Raw genomic sequence first — 15,449 nt, 5'->3', positions numbered from 1 at the left:
TCTAGCCATATCTCACTTCACGTATGTTTTGCATCCATAATTATAATTACTATCTTTGTTAATACCCATTCCCTTACATTTTTTTCTACAGTTTATTTTTAATATACTATGCATATGTGTGTGTAGAGCTGGGGATTGAGTCCTGGGCTTTACATTGCTAGGCAAATGCTCTACCATTTGAGCTGTGGCCCCACCCACCCATGGCTTCTACATTTCTTACTATACTGTTGCTCCCCCCACCCTCACCCCACACATCAGCATATAATCTAAGGTTTTTGTTTTCTTTGGTATTGCATTACATTTCTCATTGCTAGGAAATGAGTAATGAAGTATAATGTAGTGAATATTCTTTATTGCTGTTAGTAATGAGCAATAGATACCTATTTAGTGGATGAATAACCATTGAAATATTTTTTCCTGTGCAGTTTTGTAGAAAGTCTGCCAAATCTGACTTTATTAGTGAGCAGGGTTTAAATTCATTCAGTAGAAGGTGTTTTGAGTTGTAGACAAGTAATATTTTATGAACTAGCTTAACTTACATATTTGGTTAATTATTTAGTAAATGTAGCACTGATTTTTAGAACTGTGCCTTAATACTTATAATTTGGAATCTAGTAGTATTCTAAAAGAATGTTACTTTCATTTTCACCTTGATTTGTACTGCATATCACTTTTGCTTTAAGGATCATTTTTATTTTATTTTATTTTTTTTGTTCCATCTTATTTTTGCAGACAGGCTCAAGGAGAGAGCATCCTCAGATAAGAATGTAGACCCACTTTCTGCTTCACTTAACCATCCTCCAGAAGATCCTTTTGGTTCTGTTCCTTTCATTTCTCACTCAGGCAAGTTACAAATGTAACATCCCTACCATTAAAAAGTTCAAGAACTACACAAACGACAACAAAACCTTATTATTGGAAAGCGGAAGTATGAATCTATATAGAAACTATTGTAGAAATTTACTCTAGCCTTTAGCCAGCCTGGTGTTACAAATGTTCCAACTTTGGGGTTATTTAATTGTACTTTTGTTGATTTACATGATAGAAATAATGGCTGTTACTCTTCACTTGTATTATTGGGTATTCTTAAAAATACATACATATAAATAATCTCTTTATGCATTTAATGTACATTTAAAGATACTTTTATCGTTAGCTAATATTTTCTAAGTCTTTTATTACTATTGTTTTTGATGGTCTTTTCTTCTTAATAGCCTCCTTTTGGATTTTAATTCAGAATTTAAATACTGGTATTATTTAGTATTTAAATACAGTTTTTTTTAAGTTGGCTCAAGTAGTTGAATACTTTTCTAGCAAGCCTGAAACTCCGAATTCAACCCATATCATCAATAAATGTATGTATATATTTTAAAATAATAATTGTAAAGTGTACCATTTACACTTGAAAGATTCTTTGGCAGAAAGGAATGTATGTGTCTATATGATCATAGGATAAACAAGTCTTATTCTTTGTGTTGGGAAGTATTTTAGAAGAAATAATGCTTTGTTAAAAGGAAGTTTTGAGGTTTTGTTTTTTTTTTTTAGTTTGAATTGTCAACATAACAGTTTTCTTTGGTTCAGTTCCATTTATTTCTCTTAAGCAAGTTACACAGTACTAACTGTTATTTAAAAAATACATGCGTGATGAGGCTGGAAGCTTGGCCTAACAGTAGAATGCACTAGCATGCACGAAGCCCTGGGGTTCGATTCCTTGGAACCATACACACAGAAAAAAGCTGGAAGTGGTACTTTGGTTCAAGTAGAGTGCTAGCCCTGAAAAAGCCCAAGGACAGTGCCCAGGTCTTGAGTTTAAGCCCCAGTATTGGCAAAAAAGCACAAAAATCAAAAAACAAAAACGGGCATGAACAGCAGTAAAAACATGTACAGGCAAATCTGCAAAGAAAATATGAAATGTGTGTTTAGAATTTCAGATGGAAATTGGATTTCTTAGGGGATTATACTAGTTTTTTACTATCTGGAACAGCCGTGCATTTATCAAAATTAATTCTGATTGTTGTAATCTTTGATGTGCTGAAAGCAGTCTTATTCTTGCCATTCTGCTTGCTGCCTTTTCATTGTTCTTTTCATGCATACATGATAATCTTAACTGGGAAAGTGAGTGACTGTGTATTTATTCTGTATAAATGTTGTTCATTCCACACTTGCTATCCTGTCAAATAGGTGTTATTTTTAATTACAGTACCTTAAAGTAGTTTTAAAAATCAATTTTCGAGAATATAACTCAATGGTGTAGGTTTGCAGATAGCAGTTTCAGTACTAACTCTTGTGTACTATGAAAGGAGGTTCATAACATGTTCAGGTTTGCATGTATTGATGCAGCTAATCCTCTGTTCTTCAATAGCTTATGACAGTTCCCTGGGGAAAAAATGCGACAGTGGAATCAGGAACTGGAGCAAACTCAAAGGATATTTTACCTGGACACCTTTATTTTGAGGTTGACTTAGGGAGTTTATAAATAATTAGCAATATGCTAGCAAATTTGAGCTTGATTACTGCTGTTACTTTCTCTAACTTTATGTAGTTCTGTGGTAGATGAAGATTTTTGAAAGTTGGAAATATGATTTGCTTTTGTTTGATCCAGCCCAGTAGTCAAACCAATGACTTAATAATCATTGAATATATGAAAACATGACTATCCATAACATGTACTCTATATAGTCCTTAATATAGTACATTGATCCTAACAAATACATTTGATATAAATAAAATGCACTTGTTGCAAACTCCTTTTACAATGTGAATGTGCATACTGTTTTTTTAGTCAGGATGGTGTGATTATTAAAAACCATGTGTACAGGCTAAAAGGAAGGGATAGTCCTAGGAGAAATAGGTCTTAGTGAAGAAAAAAGTGATCACTATAGAATTGTTAAATTGATCCTTATTACAGCCAAAATATAATTAAATAAAATTTTAAAATTGCACTGGCTTGTATATTATAAAACTTAAAAGTGTTTTGTTTGGATAAAATTTTAGGTAGAAATAAGTTATTAGGGACATTCATTTTTCTCTACCAGTAAAATAAATCTACTAGAAAATTAATCTCTTCAAAAACTTTAGGATAAAGTTGAGAAAAAAAATTCTACCCAATGAAAATACACCCCACCACAAATTATTTTATGTGAAGTAAGCCAAGCTCAGAGAAAAAAACAGCATATGTTTTTCTCTCATATATGGAAGGTAAATCTTAAATACATTGGGATACGATAAATTATATATGACTTTAGGCCTTCACATGTAATGAGACTAAAGGAAGATATTCTTAGAGGAGGAACACATAGGCACAATGCCTATATGCATCTGATCATACAAAATAATATTTACTGGGCCCGGGAGTTTGGCCTAGTGGTTAAAGTGCTTGCCTAGCATACGCAAAGACCCGGGTTCGATTCCTTGGTACCACATACATACAAAAAAGCCGGAAGTGGTGCTGAGACTCAAGTGGTAGAGCTCTAGCCTTGAGAAAGTCCAAGGACAGTGCTCAGGCCCTGAGCTCAAGCCCAGGACTGGCAAAAAAAAAAAAATAATAATAATAATATTTACTGAAATGAACTCCCAAGAAATGGAAACAAGAAGGTTTTTCTTTTTTAAAAAAGCAAAAAAAAAAAAAATACTCCACCTAGCACTATGAGACTACGAAAAATCTGGAGATTTTTGTGACTAGGACAGAAAAAAGTTCTAAAAACTGTGTGTGCTTATCATACAGAATAAGTATATAGGATTAGCAACCTTGAGTTTGAGATTTTGAGGTTATTAAACAATTTTATTTTAGTTGTATAATGTACAGAATGTTTCTTGAATAAAATAATTATACATCAGCATGCTAGCCAAATTTAAGTCTAATACATTAAAGAACCACTGTCTGGAAACTAGTGTTTCTTATACTGGTTTTATTTAAAAATTAAACTCATTTAATTTCTTCTTAATCATTGAGTGTGTGTGTGTGTGTGTGTGTGTGTGTGTGTTTGTGTGTGTGTGTGTGTATGTATTACCGATACTGGGGCCTGTGTGTGTGTGTGTGTTTGTGTGTGTGTGTGTGTATGTGTGTATGTATTACCGGTACTAGGGCCTGTGTGTGTGTGTGTGTGTGTGTGTGTGTGTGTGTGTGTGTGTGTGTGTGTGTGTGTGTGTGTGTGTTATGTATTACCAGTACTGGGGCCTGAACTCCTGGCTAAGGGTTGTTGTCTCCTAGCTTTTCACACAAAGCTAGCACTTTACCACCTGAGCTGCGGCTCTGCTTGTGGCTTTTGGTAGTGAGTTAGAGATATGAGTTTCCTGGACTTTCTTGTCTAGTCTGGCTTCTAATTGTGATCCTTAGATTTCAGCCTACTGAGCAAATAGAGTTACAGGTGTGAGCTACTGGTGCCCACCTAACCTTTACATTTTAATTTGTCTTCAGTTAACCATTTTAAAGTAACCTGAACATTTTATTTTTTATTTTTATTTTTGCCAATCCTGGGACTTGAACTCAGGGCCTGAGCACTTTTCTTGGGCTTTCTCAAGGCTAGCACTCTACCACTTGAGCCACAGCACCATTTCCAGCTTTTTCTTTCTATGTAGTACCAAAGAATCGAACCCATGTCCTGAACATTTTATTTTAAGTTGGCTTCAATTTACCATTTAATAAAATAATTTTAAGTTAAAATTTTACTAAAGTAGCTTTAAAAGTGAGGTTTAGCAAGATTAATAAAATTTTAAAAAATTCCATGACCACATACTGGTTTCCTTAAAAATTTGTAGAGGTAATTTTTCTTTTCTGGAATTTTAATATATAAGGCTTCTTCTTCTTTTTTTTTTTTAAACCCTCATCTGGGGGCTGGGAATATGGCTTCTTGGTAATATGCTTCCTAGCATGCATGAAGCCATGGGTTCAATTCCTCAGTACCACATAAACAGAAAAGGCTGGAAGTGTTGCTGTGGCTCAAGTGGTAGAGCATGAGCCCTGAGCACAGAGAGGGTCAGGAATAGAGCCCAGGCCCTGAGTTCAGGCCCAAGGACTAACAAGCAAAAACAAATAAAACGTTATCTCACCCCCAGCTTTAGACATGGGCAAACTACCAAATATCAGAAATGAGAATATAGTTTAATTGGACTGTTACCTATTTTCTGTTATGCAGTCAGCCATATGTCTAATAATATGACATATAACGGAACTTGGTTTGATGAAGTACCACACATACATGACCACAATCCCCAAGATTATATTTTGTTAGGGCTGGACATGGAGCTTTATTGTAGAACATGTGTTGAGTATGTATAAAGCCCTGGACTAGATTACTAGTACTTAAAAAAAAAAGCCTGTGTTGACTAGTGATGCTGTCTTAGTTTTTATTAGTGTGCCCTCTGTTGTTTACATGAAGTAGACTGCTAATGTTTTTCTTACCCTGGTCACCAAATAATGCATGGCTGTCTTCCCTGTCTTTCAGCACAATTTCACACTCTGGATGAATTTGTTGCCAGGGCGTGCGTGCGTGCGTGTGTGTGTGTGTGTGTGTGTGTGTGTGTGTGTGTGTGTGTGTGTGTGTGCGCGCGCGCGCGTGCGCGCGTGTGTGTGTCCTTCCTCTTCTGACTTTTTTTGGTAGTTAATTGTGGATAGAAATTGTATGGACTTTCCCGACTTGGCTGGCTTCAGCTTGTGATCCCCAGAACTTAGTCTCCTGAGTAGCTAGGATTGCAAGCATTAGCCACTGACACCCAGCAATACTTTTGAATGCATAATTATTTCTTAGCTTTTGTATATCATGTTTACATTTCCTTCCTTCTATAAGTCCTGGAGTGGAGTACTCTATTTGTAACCACAGTGATTTTTTTTCTTTCATTTCATTTTTTATTATCGAGCTAATGTACAGAGGGGTTACAGTTACATTCATCAAGTACTAGGTGCATTACTTCACACATTGATAGCCCTTATGGTTTTGTCCCCATTCCCCCCCCCCCAATCAACTTGTTTTTCCCCCTTCCCTTTCCTATTTCAAATAAACAAATAATCATATATACAATATACCAGATAACAAGGTCAGATACAGTAACAATATGAGATTAACTAAAGGACAACAAAGGAGAAGAGAAATAACATAGTATATTGAGAACAACAATCACATTACATAGCTCTTGTTTCCATATTCTAGAGTTCCTTTCATTTAGTCTCATCCTGTATGACCTTGTGTATCTAGGTTTAGAGCTATTATCCTCTGCTAGGAAAATCTAAGCTTTGTACTAATTATTACAAATGAGGGAAACCATTGAGCCTATGTTCCTTTGGGTCTGGCTTATTTCACTTAATATGATTTTTTTCCAAGTCTTTCCATTTCCGTACAAATGGGGCAATGTCATTCTTTTCTGATGGCAGTATAGAATTCCATTGTGTGTAAGTACCACATCTTGTTGATCCAGTCATCTACTGAGGGGCATCTGGGCTGGTTCCTTATCTTTGCTGTGGTAAATAGTGCTGCAATGAACATTGCTGTACTAGTGGCTTTAGTTTGTCCTTGTTTCTGGACTGTTGGGTAAATGCCAAGGAGTGGGATTGCTGAGTCATAGGGAAGCTCTATGTTTAGTCTTTTGAGGAACCACCATACTGCTTTCCATAGTAGTTGAACGAGTTTACACTCCCACCAACAGTACAGTAGTGATACCTCCTGGTCACATCCCCTCCAACATCTGTTGTTAGGAGATTTCTTGATCATGGCCATTCTGACTGGAGTGAGGTGGAAATTCAGAGTTGTTTTGATTTTCATGTCCTTTATGGCCAGAGATGTGGAGCATTTCTTTATGTGCCTGTAGGCCATTCTTATTTCTTCTTTAGAGAAGTCTCTCTTTAAGTGTTTGGCCCATCTTTTAATGAATGGGATGGTTGTTTCTTTGAAGATTTGTTTTGGAGAGATTCAATATTTTTAGCTATGTATGTATTTTTTTAGATATGAGGCCTTTGTCTGTTATAGGGTTAGTGAAGATCTTCTCCCACTCTGTGGGCTTTCTATTTAGTTTGCTATAGCTATGTCCTTTGCCATACAGAATCTCTGCAGTTTAATATAGTCCTGCTTGACCAGATTTTCTCTGATTTGTTGTGTTTCTGGATCCTAATAAGAAAGTTTCAACCTGTGCCAAGGAGACCTAGTGTATCTCCTATTCCTTCTTGTAAGGTTTTCAGTGTATTTGCTTTTACCTTGAGGTCTTTGATCCATTTGAAGTTAATCCTGGTGCAGGGTGACAAAGAAAGATCCAACTTTAGTTTTCAGCTGGTGAGTAATCAGCTCTTCCAGCACCATTTGTTGAAGAGGCTGTCTTTCTTCCATTCTGTTTTTTGACTCCCTTATCAAAGATTAGGTGGTCATAGGTCTATGGGTTGATTTCTGGGTCTTCAGTTCTATTCCATTGGTCTTCAAGCCTGTTCTTGTGCCAGTACCAAGCTGTTTTGCTCCCTATAGTTCTGTAATAGAGTCTAAAGTTTGGTATTGAAATTCCTCCTGCACTGTTCTTTCTGCTAAGAATTGTTTTTGCTATACAGGTTCTTTTAGGAAATTTTGGATTGCTTCTTCTATTTCCTTAAAGAATGCCACTGGGATATTGATGGGTATTGCATTGAATTTGTAGATAGCCCTTGGCAGGATTGCCATTTTCATGATGTTAATTCTTCAAATCCAGGAGCATGGGAGGTTTTTCCACTTCCTCAGTTCTGCTTTAATTTCCTTTTTCAGGTTTTTAAAATTTTCAGCATAAAGGTCCTTTACATTCTTAGTTAATTCCTAGGTACTTTATTTTCTTTGTGGCTATTGCAAAAGGAGTTGCTTTCCTGATTTCTGCCTTGCTCCTTTTATTGTTGGTATTCAGGAAAGCCATTGATTTTTGAGGGTTAATTTTATAACTTGCTACCTTGCCAAAGTTTCGAGCTTAAGCAACTTGGGAGTGAAGTCTGTAGGGTTCTTTAAATACAGAATCATGTCATCTGCAAAGAGGGAAAGTTTCACTTCCTCTTTCCCTATTTGGGTCCCCTTTATGCTTGCTTCTTGCCTTAATTGCTCTGGCTGGGAATTCTAATACTACATTAAAGAGGAACCACAGTAATTTTTATTTGCTTAGTTTTTTATGTTCCCCATCATTGATATATCTATATTTGGAAATGTAAATGTCCTTCCAGATTAGAATGGCCATTATTTTCATTTTTTTGTTACATTCTTAGTTACATTCCCATGAAACTGTCATCTGAACTGTTTTTTGGTTATTTCCCCTTTAGTCTTTCAGAAATTCTTATACTGTCCTTTCTCAACAGTCCTTCCTGCCTTGTTAGATCAATATTTTGAGTTATTTGTTGAGGAAAACAACATGATACTTAACATGTTACTTAAAAGTATTTTTTTTTCTTCACAATGACATGTAATTCAACTATGAAAATAATTCTAAGTTATTTTTTTCTGTGAATTGTAGAGGCACTGCATTTGTTATTACCTTTTAACATTGATATTGAAGGAACTGATAGAATTCTAGTCAGAATGTCTATGTCCTGGGATTTTTTTTTCCTCTTTGTTTTCAACCCCTAGGCATTTTAATTATTAACTTGTAAATTCTCAAGATATTTCCTTGTTTTAACTCTTTTCTAAAAATTCATTGTATGTGAGAAGTAATGCACCTTTTATTTGGCGAATATAACTAACTCCTCTATACATTGAAATAAAAAATTATTAAAAAATAAATAAATTTAAATAAATTAAAAAGTTTATTGTACTGGGGTCCTCGTGGGCCTTTTTCAGTCTGATAATACACTTGTTATATCATTGGATAATTTTAAATTTTGGTAAAATCTCATTATTAAAGTATCATAACTTATGAATTGAACCTTTAATCAATATTTTGTTTTATCTTTATTTTTCCTCATTAAATTTACTTTAATTTTATGTTATAACATGAGGACACTAATATTTCTTTGAAGCTTTCTTTTCTCTGAGAGTACTTGTTTCTCCCATTTTAAGTTAGTTTTTCTTTTTTTCTTTTTTTTTTACTTTAAGAATAATTTCAACAAATGAGTAAGTCAGTCCTTTGCAGCGAAGGAAGCACTCAAACTGAAATTTGAATTTTACTATTTTGAATTTTGCTACTTTTTACTTTATCTAAAAGTAAACTTCTTAGATATAGTGTTCTTCAGGCATGAATAATCTTTTATCTTGCTTCAGTTAGAAGTGAGTGCAAAATATGAGGGGAAGCTCGGGAAGAAGAGATTAAGGGACTGCCAGTCCTTGAGTTTCTGGGATACAGGGTTTGCCATGATGCATTACAAAAAGTAAATTGCTGCTAGGTTTCAGGTTTTTTGTTTTAATTATTTTTTATTGTAAAGGTGATATACAGAGTGGTTACAGTTACATAAGTAAGGAAAGGAATGCAATTTTTTCAAACATTGTTTTCTCCTTGTTCCCCTCCCTCCCCCCGCACCAGCTTCCCCCGCCCCCCCCACGTTGTGTCTTGTGAGTATCTTGGTTGCATTGGTTTACCGTTTCCCCTTTGTCTCACCATTTCTATTATTCCTGTTCATATCCTTAAATCAGATAAACTTATATGCAAGACAGAGGGTACCTCAAGGGTACCTCAATCAAAAACAGTGACAACAGGGGATAATCCAAAGGAGGTGGAAGCGAATGAAAAAAAGAAACAACTGAAACTAGGCACTAGAAAATCAACAACAAAAAAAAGCCTTCTTGTTTCCATGTCTTGGAGTTAATTTCAATTAGCATCATTTTATATGGTTATTTGTACATAGCTATTGAGTTATTGTGATTCTCTGCTAGTATTAATTATTACAAATGAGGGAAACCATATAGCCTATACTTCTTTGGGTCTGGCTTACCACACTTAATATGATTTTTTGTAAGTTTCCATTTCCTTATGAATGGGGCAATGTCTGTCTTTCTAATGGAAGCATAGGATTCCATTGTGTGTGTGTGGGGTGTACATATATGTGTGTCAATAGGTGTGCATATATATATATGTACATTTTCTTGTGATTCCTTCATCTACTGAGGGGCATCTGGGCTGATACCACATCTTACCTATGGTAAATAATGCTGCTGTGAATGTAGTTGTGTTGGTAGCTTTAGTCATTTGAGTAAATGCCTAGGAGTAGGATTGCTGGGTCATTGCTGTTTAGCCTTTTGAGGAACTTCCATACTGATTTCCAGAGTGGTTGAACCAAGTTTACATTCCCACCAACAGTGTAGTAGCATTCCCTTTTGGTCACATCTCTACCAGCTTCTGTTATTCCACTAGCATCTGTTATTATTTGTCTTGATAACGGCCATTCTAACTGGGATAAGATACAACCTCAAGTTGTTTTGATTTGCTGCTTTTTTTTTTGAGGGGGGGGTTGATCATAGGGCTTGAACTCTGGGCTGGGGCACTGTCCCTGAGCTCTTCAGCTCCAGGCTACCTCCCTACCCCATGAGCCAAGCACCACTTCCAGTTTTCTAGTGATTAATTGGACAAAAGAGTCTCATGGACTTTTGTGCCCAGGCTGGCTTTGAATGTTGATCCTCAGATCTCAGCCTCCTGAGTAGCTATGATTACAGGCGCGAGCCACCAATGCCTGGCTTATATTCCCAATTCTATCTACTTACAGGGTTTAATTAGTTACAATCATGAGTTTAATTTTCCCCTTTCTCTTACCTTTCATTTTTCTTTGCAGTCAAAATTATAACTGTTCTTTGTTTTCTTACAACTAATAAAGCCAACTATTAGACATGGAATATTGTGCTTGGATTAGCAGACACAATCCATCCCCAGCCTCCAAACCCAATAATATTCAATATACCAGTAGAAAAATGGAACTGATTAACAGGAGGGAAGGGGTGACACTGATCAAGACGCAATATAGTCCTAAGTTGACAGGCTAAACTGAAACCTCTTTAAAGTTAATTTTAAGTTAAAAGTTAAAAGTATCATATTATACTGAGAGGCATGTAAGTATAAATCCTAATAACTGAGAATACTCGGGAGACTGAGTGAAAAAAATCAAGTTTGAGGCCAATTATGCAGTGAAATGAGACCCAATCTCAAAAAACAAATACAGAAAACCCTTCGTATCCATTTCTCATTCCCTTTCTGAAAACCCACATTCTTTTCCATCTCTCAGGGCATTTTTTATTTGGGTAATTTCTGTACCAACCCAAGGTATATGGTTCTGTAAATGGTAGTATATAGATGCTCTACTTGTAATAAAACCCATAGCTTCTTTCACAATGTAATTATGAAATTATAAAATTTAATTTTGTGTTTTTTTGTTATGCAGGTCATAGTAAGTACATCTTTGAATCAAATTTAATTTTTTTTATTATACTTCATTTTTGATTTGGTAGCTATACTGAGATTTAGGCTCAAATGCTGACCCATCTTAGAAGCCAAGAGGAGGTATTGAGTTTATTCCTTTCAATTCCGTGATTTCTAAAGGTTGAGTTTTTTTTTTTATATAGATGTTAGCAATAATAATTTATGTTGAATTCTACTAGAAGGTATCAGTGACTGCCTTAAGATCACATAACTTATAAATAGAAATCCATATAGATTCTAAATTCTGTACTTTTAAATAATAGTAAAACAAAAGTATTAAATGATTTGTTTTAAATAAAAATATGAGTCACATAAAAGAAATGTCAGTTTTGTTGCATTTTTATTCTGCCTGGGAAATACTATTAACAGTATGACTCATTTCTTATCAATTCTTGTCACTTGCCTTGCCTTCAGAGAAATAACAGAGGTTTTGTTAAAACCTTTTCCTAATCCTCTTATCCTTAGGCCTAACATGGTAAATTTTGGGGGAATGATCACAAGCAGTATGCTACCAATTCAAAGCTTTGAAGACTCAGCCCCTCAGTTTTGTCCAACAGAAGGCATGTAATTACAAGAGCATTTTAAGACATTTATGCTGGATAATCTTGATAGCAAAGAAAAGGACATCAAAATTTCCTTAGCCCTGAAAGCTTCTTTCATGATTAAAAGTGTATCACCTTTTATAGCTAAAAGAATAACTTCTCAAGACAGCAAGAGTGGTAGAGTGCTTGCCTAGCATAGATGAAGACGCAGGTTTGATTCCTTGGTGCCACATACAAAGAAAAAGCAGGAAGTGATGCTGTGGCTCAAGTGGTAGAGCTCTAGCCTTAAGAAAGCCCAAGGACAGTGCCCAGGCCTTGAGTTCAAGCCCTAGGAGTGGCCAAAAAAAAAAAAGCCCACTATTGTGATTGTATACCTTTTCCATTCTCCACAGCGGAGATTTTTCTAAACGCTTTAAAGCTTTTTGGAATAGTTATGAAAACTATTAAAGTTAAAAAAAAATTTTTTTGTGGGTGGGGGGGCTCTGGTGGCTCATGCCTATAATCTTAGCTATCCAGGAGGCTTAGGTTTTAAGCCAGCCAGGCAAGAAAGACTGAGAGATTAAGGATTAAGTGACAGAGTGCTATCCTCAAGCAAAACAGCTCCAGGCCTTGGGTTCAGACACCAGGACACCAGTACCACACACACAAAATGGATATTGCAATACTTTGTAAATTGATATTAGCATTAAGTAGGATCTGACTTTTGATGTAGTATTTAACAGAATGCCATAACGGATACATAAAAATCATCTTAAAAATGTGATTGTAGGTGGCTGAGAGTTTGGCCTAGTGGTGGAGTGCTTGCCTAGCATGCACAAAGACCTGGGTCCTATTCCTTGATACCACATACAAAGGAAAAAAAAAGAAAGCTGGAAGTGGTGCTGTGGCTCAAGTGGTAGAGCCCTAGGATAGTGCTCAGGCCCTGAGTTCAAGCTCTGGGACTGGCAAAAAAAAAAAAAAAGCGTTTGCATGTATTAACTGTATAGATACGGTGTTTTTTGCTGTTGATTTTGTTATTGGTTGTGGGGCTTCTATTCAGGGGCTGCGGGCTGTCCCAGAGCTTTTACTCTCAAGATGTACCATTTTGAACTACAGTGGTGCTTCTGGTTTTCTGGTGGTTAACTGGAGATGAGAGTCTCACAGACTGGGGCTAGCTTCAAACCAAAATCCTCAGATATCAGCTGCCTTGAGGAAGTAGGATTACAAGTATCCAGTGGTGCTTGGAAGATTTGGCTCTTTAGTTGGGGTCTTCTGCAGGATTATTCAAAATTACAATGTCTTTGAAATTTGATCACTTTCAAATTACTTTTTATGAGCACCCCAAAATACAAAATGGATGAATTCATGTTCTTGCATTCATTTGGGGAGATGAGCTCCTTTTCCTAGCCCTGTGGAAACAGCTGTTTATATGTTAATAGTATAAATCTCAGTAAGTACGGAGATTAATCAGGATTTAAGATATATTGATAAATAATGCAACACATTTAGGCTATACTTTTGGGAAATTAACTTTAGCAGTAAGATAATCCTAATTAAATATCACAATAAGTCAAATGTGTATTTTTTTAATTTAACAACTACAAAGGCACATACTGTTCTCTGAAGCAAATAATGTAAATGTCTGATTATTTTTAAAATCATAATTGTTCAGCAAAGACATAGATTATAAATGCTCATGCCACTTTTAGCCAGAGATTATATTTGAAATGATTGTACATTGTACTTTTACAACCACTTTGGAACTTGTAATACTAATTTATGCTATGGAATATAGGACTAAAATCCTTATAATACGGTCCTTTGCAGCCCTGTATTTAACCACTTGTGGTTTAAAATATTTTTTTTAGTCTCTACCAAACACATGGACTTTCTTCTTGACGTGATTCCCTAAACAATACTTTCATAACATTCACCTTTGTTGTCTGCAAGCAATCTAGAGATTCCAGTGAGAATTAAATTTGTATACAGAATATTTTAACATGTTTCTATTATAATGAGTTGTAGACAATTTTGGTTCCTGTTAATATCCATTAAAATGGTAATTAAAAACAGATTTACACCCACACTATCAATTACAAAGTAGATCTTAATGGCACTTTATGCAAAGAAATGTGCATCTCTGTAATATTGGGTAGCTGACAAAGGGTGATCATAATGAGATCTAGAGTGACAGGTATTCTGAAAAGCAGTGTTTGTCAGTGAGCAATAGAAATAGTCACTATTAAGAAAGTTTCAATTGAAACATAAGAAAGTGAATTGAAGGATACTCTCCCAGATGGGAAAATCTATATTGTGTGATATTCTAACACCCATCTTCCCCCTGACTCCTGGAATAAGCTAAGTTCCCTAGAAACAGAATTTCCTAGAGTAGTTATGGGGCAGCATTTTCCCAGAATGCTGCTGCACAGTTGTTTAACAAACTTTAAAAGTGTTGAGAAATTCTAAGCTTTATAAAATTAAAAGTTCTTTTGTGCTTGGCATCTGATGAGCATGTTCCAGGTGAGTATCGATAGAGGCAGAGTATGGAGTGCTTCACTTCCTAGACTTGGTTGTCTGAAACCACCGAAGAGTTAGAATTGGTTCTTGTTATAGGAATAGTGCGAAATGCACTTTTGGAGACATTGTGATGGTGAAGATAGCATGAGCAGGTGTATGGGGCTGTATAGGAGGGCAGCTTAAGGGAGGTAGTATTCTAAAATATTCCTTAGAGAAAATGTTAAGAGTGACAGATGACTGAAAGTCTCCTGGAACCATAAGGATATATTCTGTTTCCTGTTTTTAAAAAAAAATCCATGAGACGGTACCATTATGTAAACATTATCTAAATCCTTTTTAATAGCAAAAGCATGCAGATTGGCAGCAAATGTGAGATTGCTATTTGGTTTAGTTCTAATGTGTTAGAGCCCTTAGTTGGTATATTTGAATTCCTCGTACTTTTTGGCATCACTACATAACAGCAAGCAGCAAATGATGATCAAATCCTCAGTCATAACACTGGATCTCTGCACCACCCAGCTCAGTTGTGTTTTACCTCCCCTAGAAGCGATCTCTTCTTGGCTTCCAGGAGGTAGCATTTCCTGAGTTTGCTGCTCCTGGGATATTTGCTTTGCAAGTTCTTGTTCCTGGATTGATTTCTGAATGTTTTTGTCCGAGGGCTGTTTTGGACTTTTATATTCTTTTCCAGGGCAATGTCCTTTAGTTTTTGGTGTTGCCATATTTTCTCTGCCTGGTGATAACTCCCCTATTTTCTTCAGCCTTAAAAACTAAGCATTGGCTTAAGCCACAGATGTCTGTTTTATACATAACTGCTGTCCTACATACACATCAAGCTTAAGTGTCCAAAACCACAATGCTAATCTTCATAACTGATTCTTTATTGTTTTTCTGTTGGCGGTACTATGACCCGATTTTCCTCTTCAAACTCCAATAAATAATGCAATGCCCTTATAGCACTCATCTTTTTCATATAGCCATCACATGATTTTTTTTGGAACGTAATCTGACATGATAACACTTTAACTTTGTGATGACTTTTGGCCATATGCAGTGTATCACCTAAATTTCATTCTTTTTTCATGT

General features: G+C 35.7%; 1 protein-coding gene across 2 annotated transcripts in view; it reads left to right on the top strand.

Moving 5' to 3' along the window:
* Bmp2k (BMP2 inducible kinase) overlaps window positions 1-15,449 on the top strand; it is a 96,407-nt gene that overhangs the window by 72,503 nt on the left and 8,455 nt on the right. Inside the window, exon 15 of one of the 2 annotated variants that reach the window (XM_090343362.1) lies at window positions 733-843. The exons of the other annotated variant lie outside the window; for it this stretch is intronic. Coding sequence (XP_090199488.1) covers window positions 733-843 — 111 coding nt within the window. The remainder of the gene's footprint in view (window positions 1-732; window positions 844-15,449) is intronic. 2 annotated transcript variants of the gene reach the window in all.

Source organism: Megascapheus bottae, chromosome 13, assembly GCF_031878675.1.
Source record: "Megascapheus bottae isolate mThoBot1 chromosome 13, mThoBot2.hap1, whole genome shotgun sequence".
Taxonomy (NCBI): Eukaryota; Metazoa; Chordata; class Mammalia; order Rodentia; family Geomyidae; genus Megascapheus; species Megascapheus bottae.
This window is presented reverse-complemented; position numbering and strand designations above follow the sequence as displayed.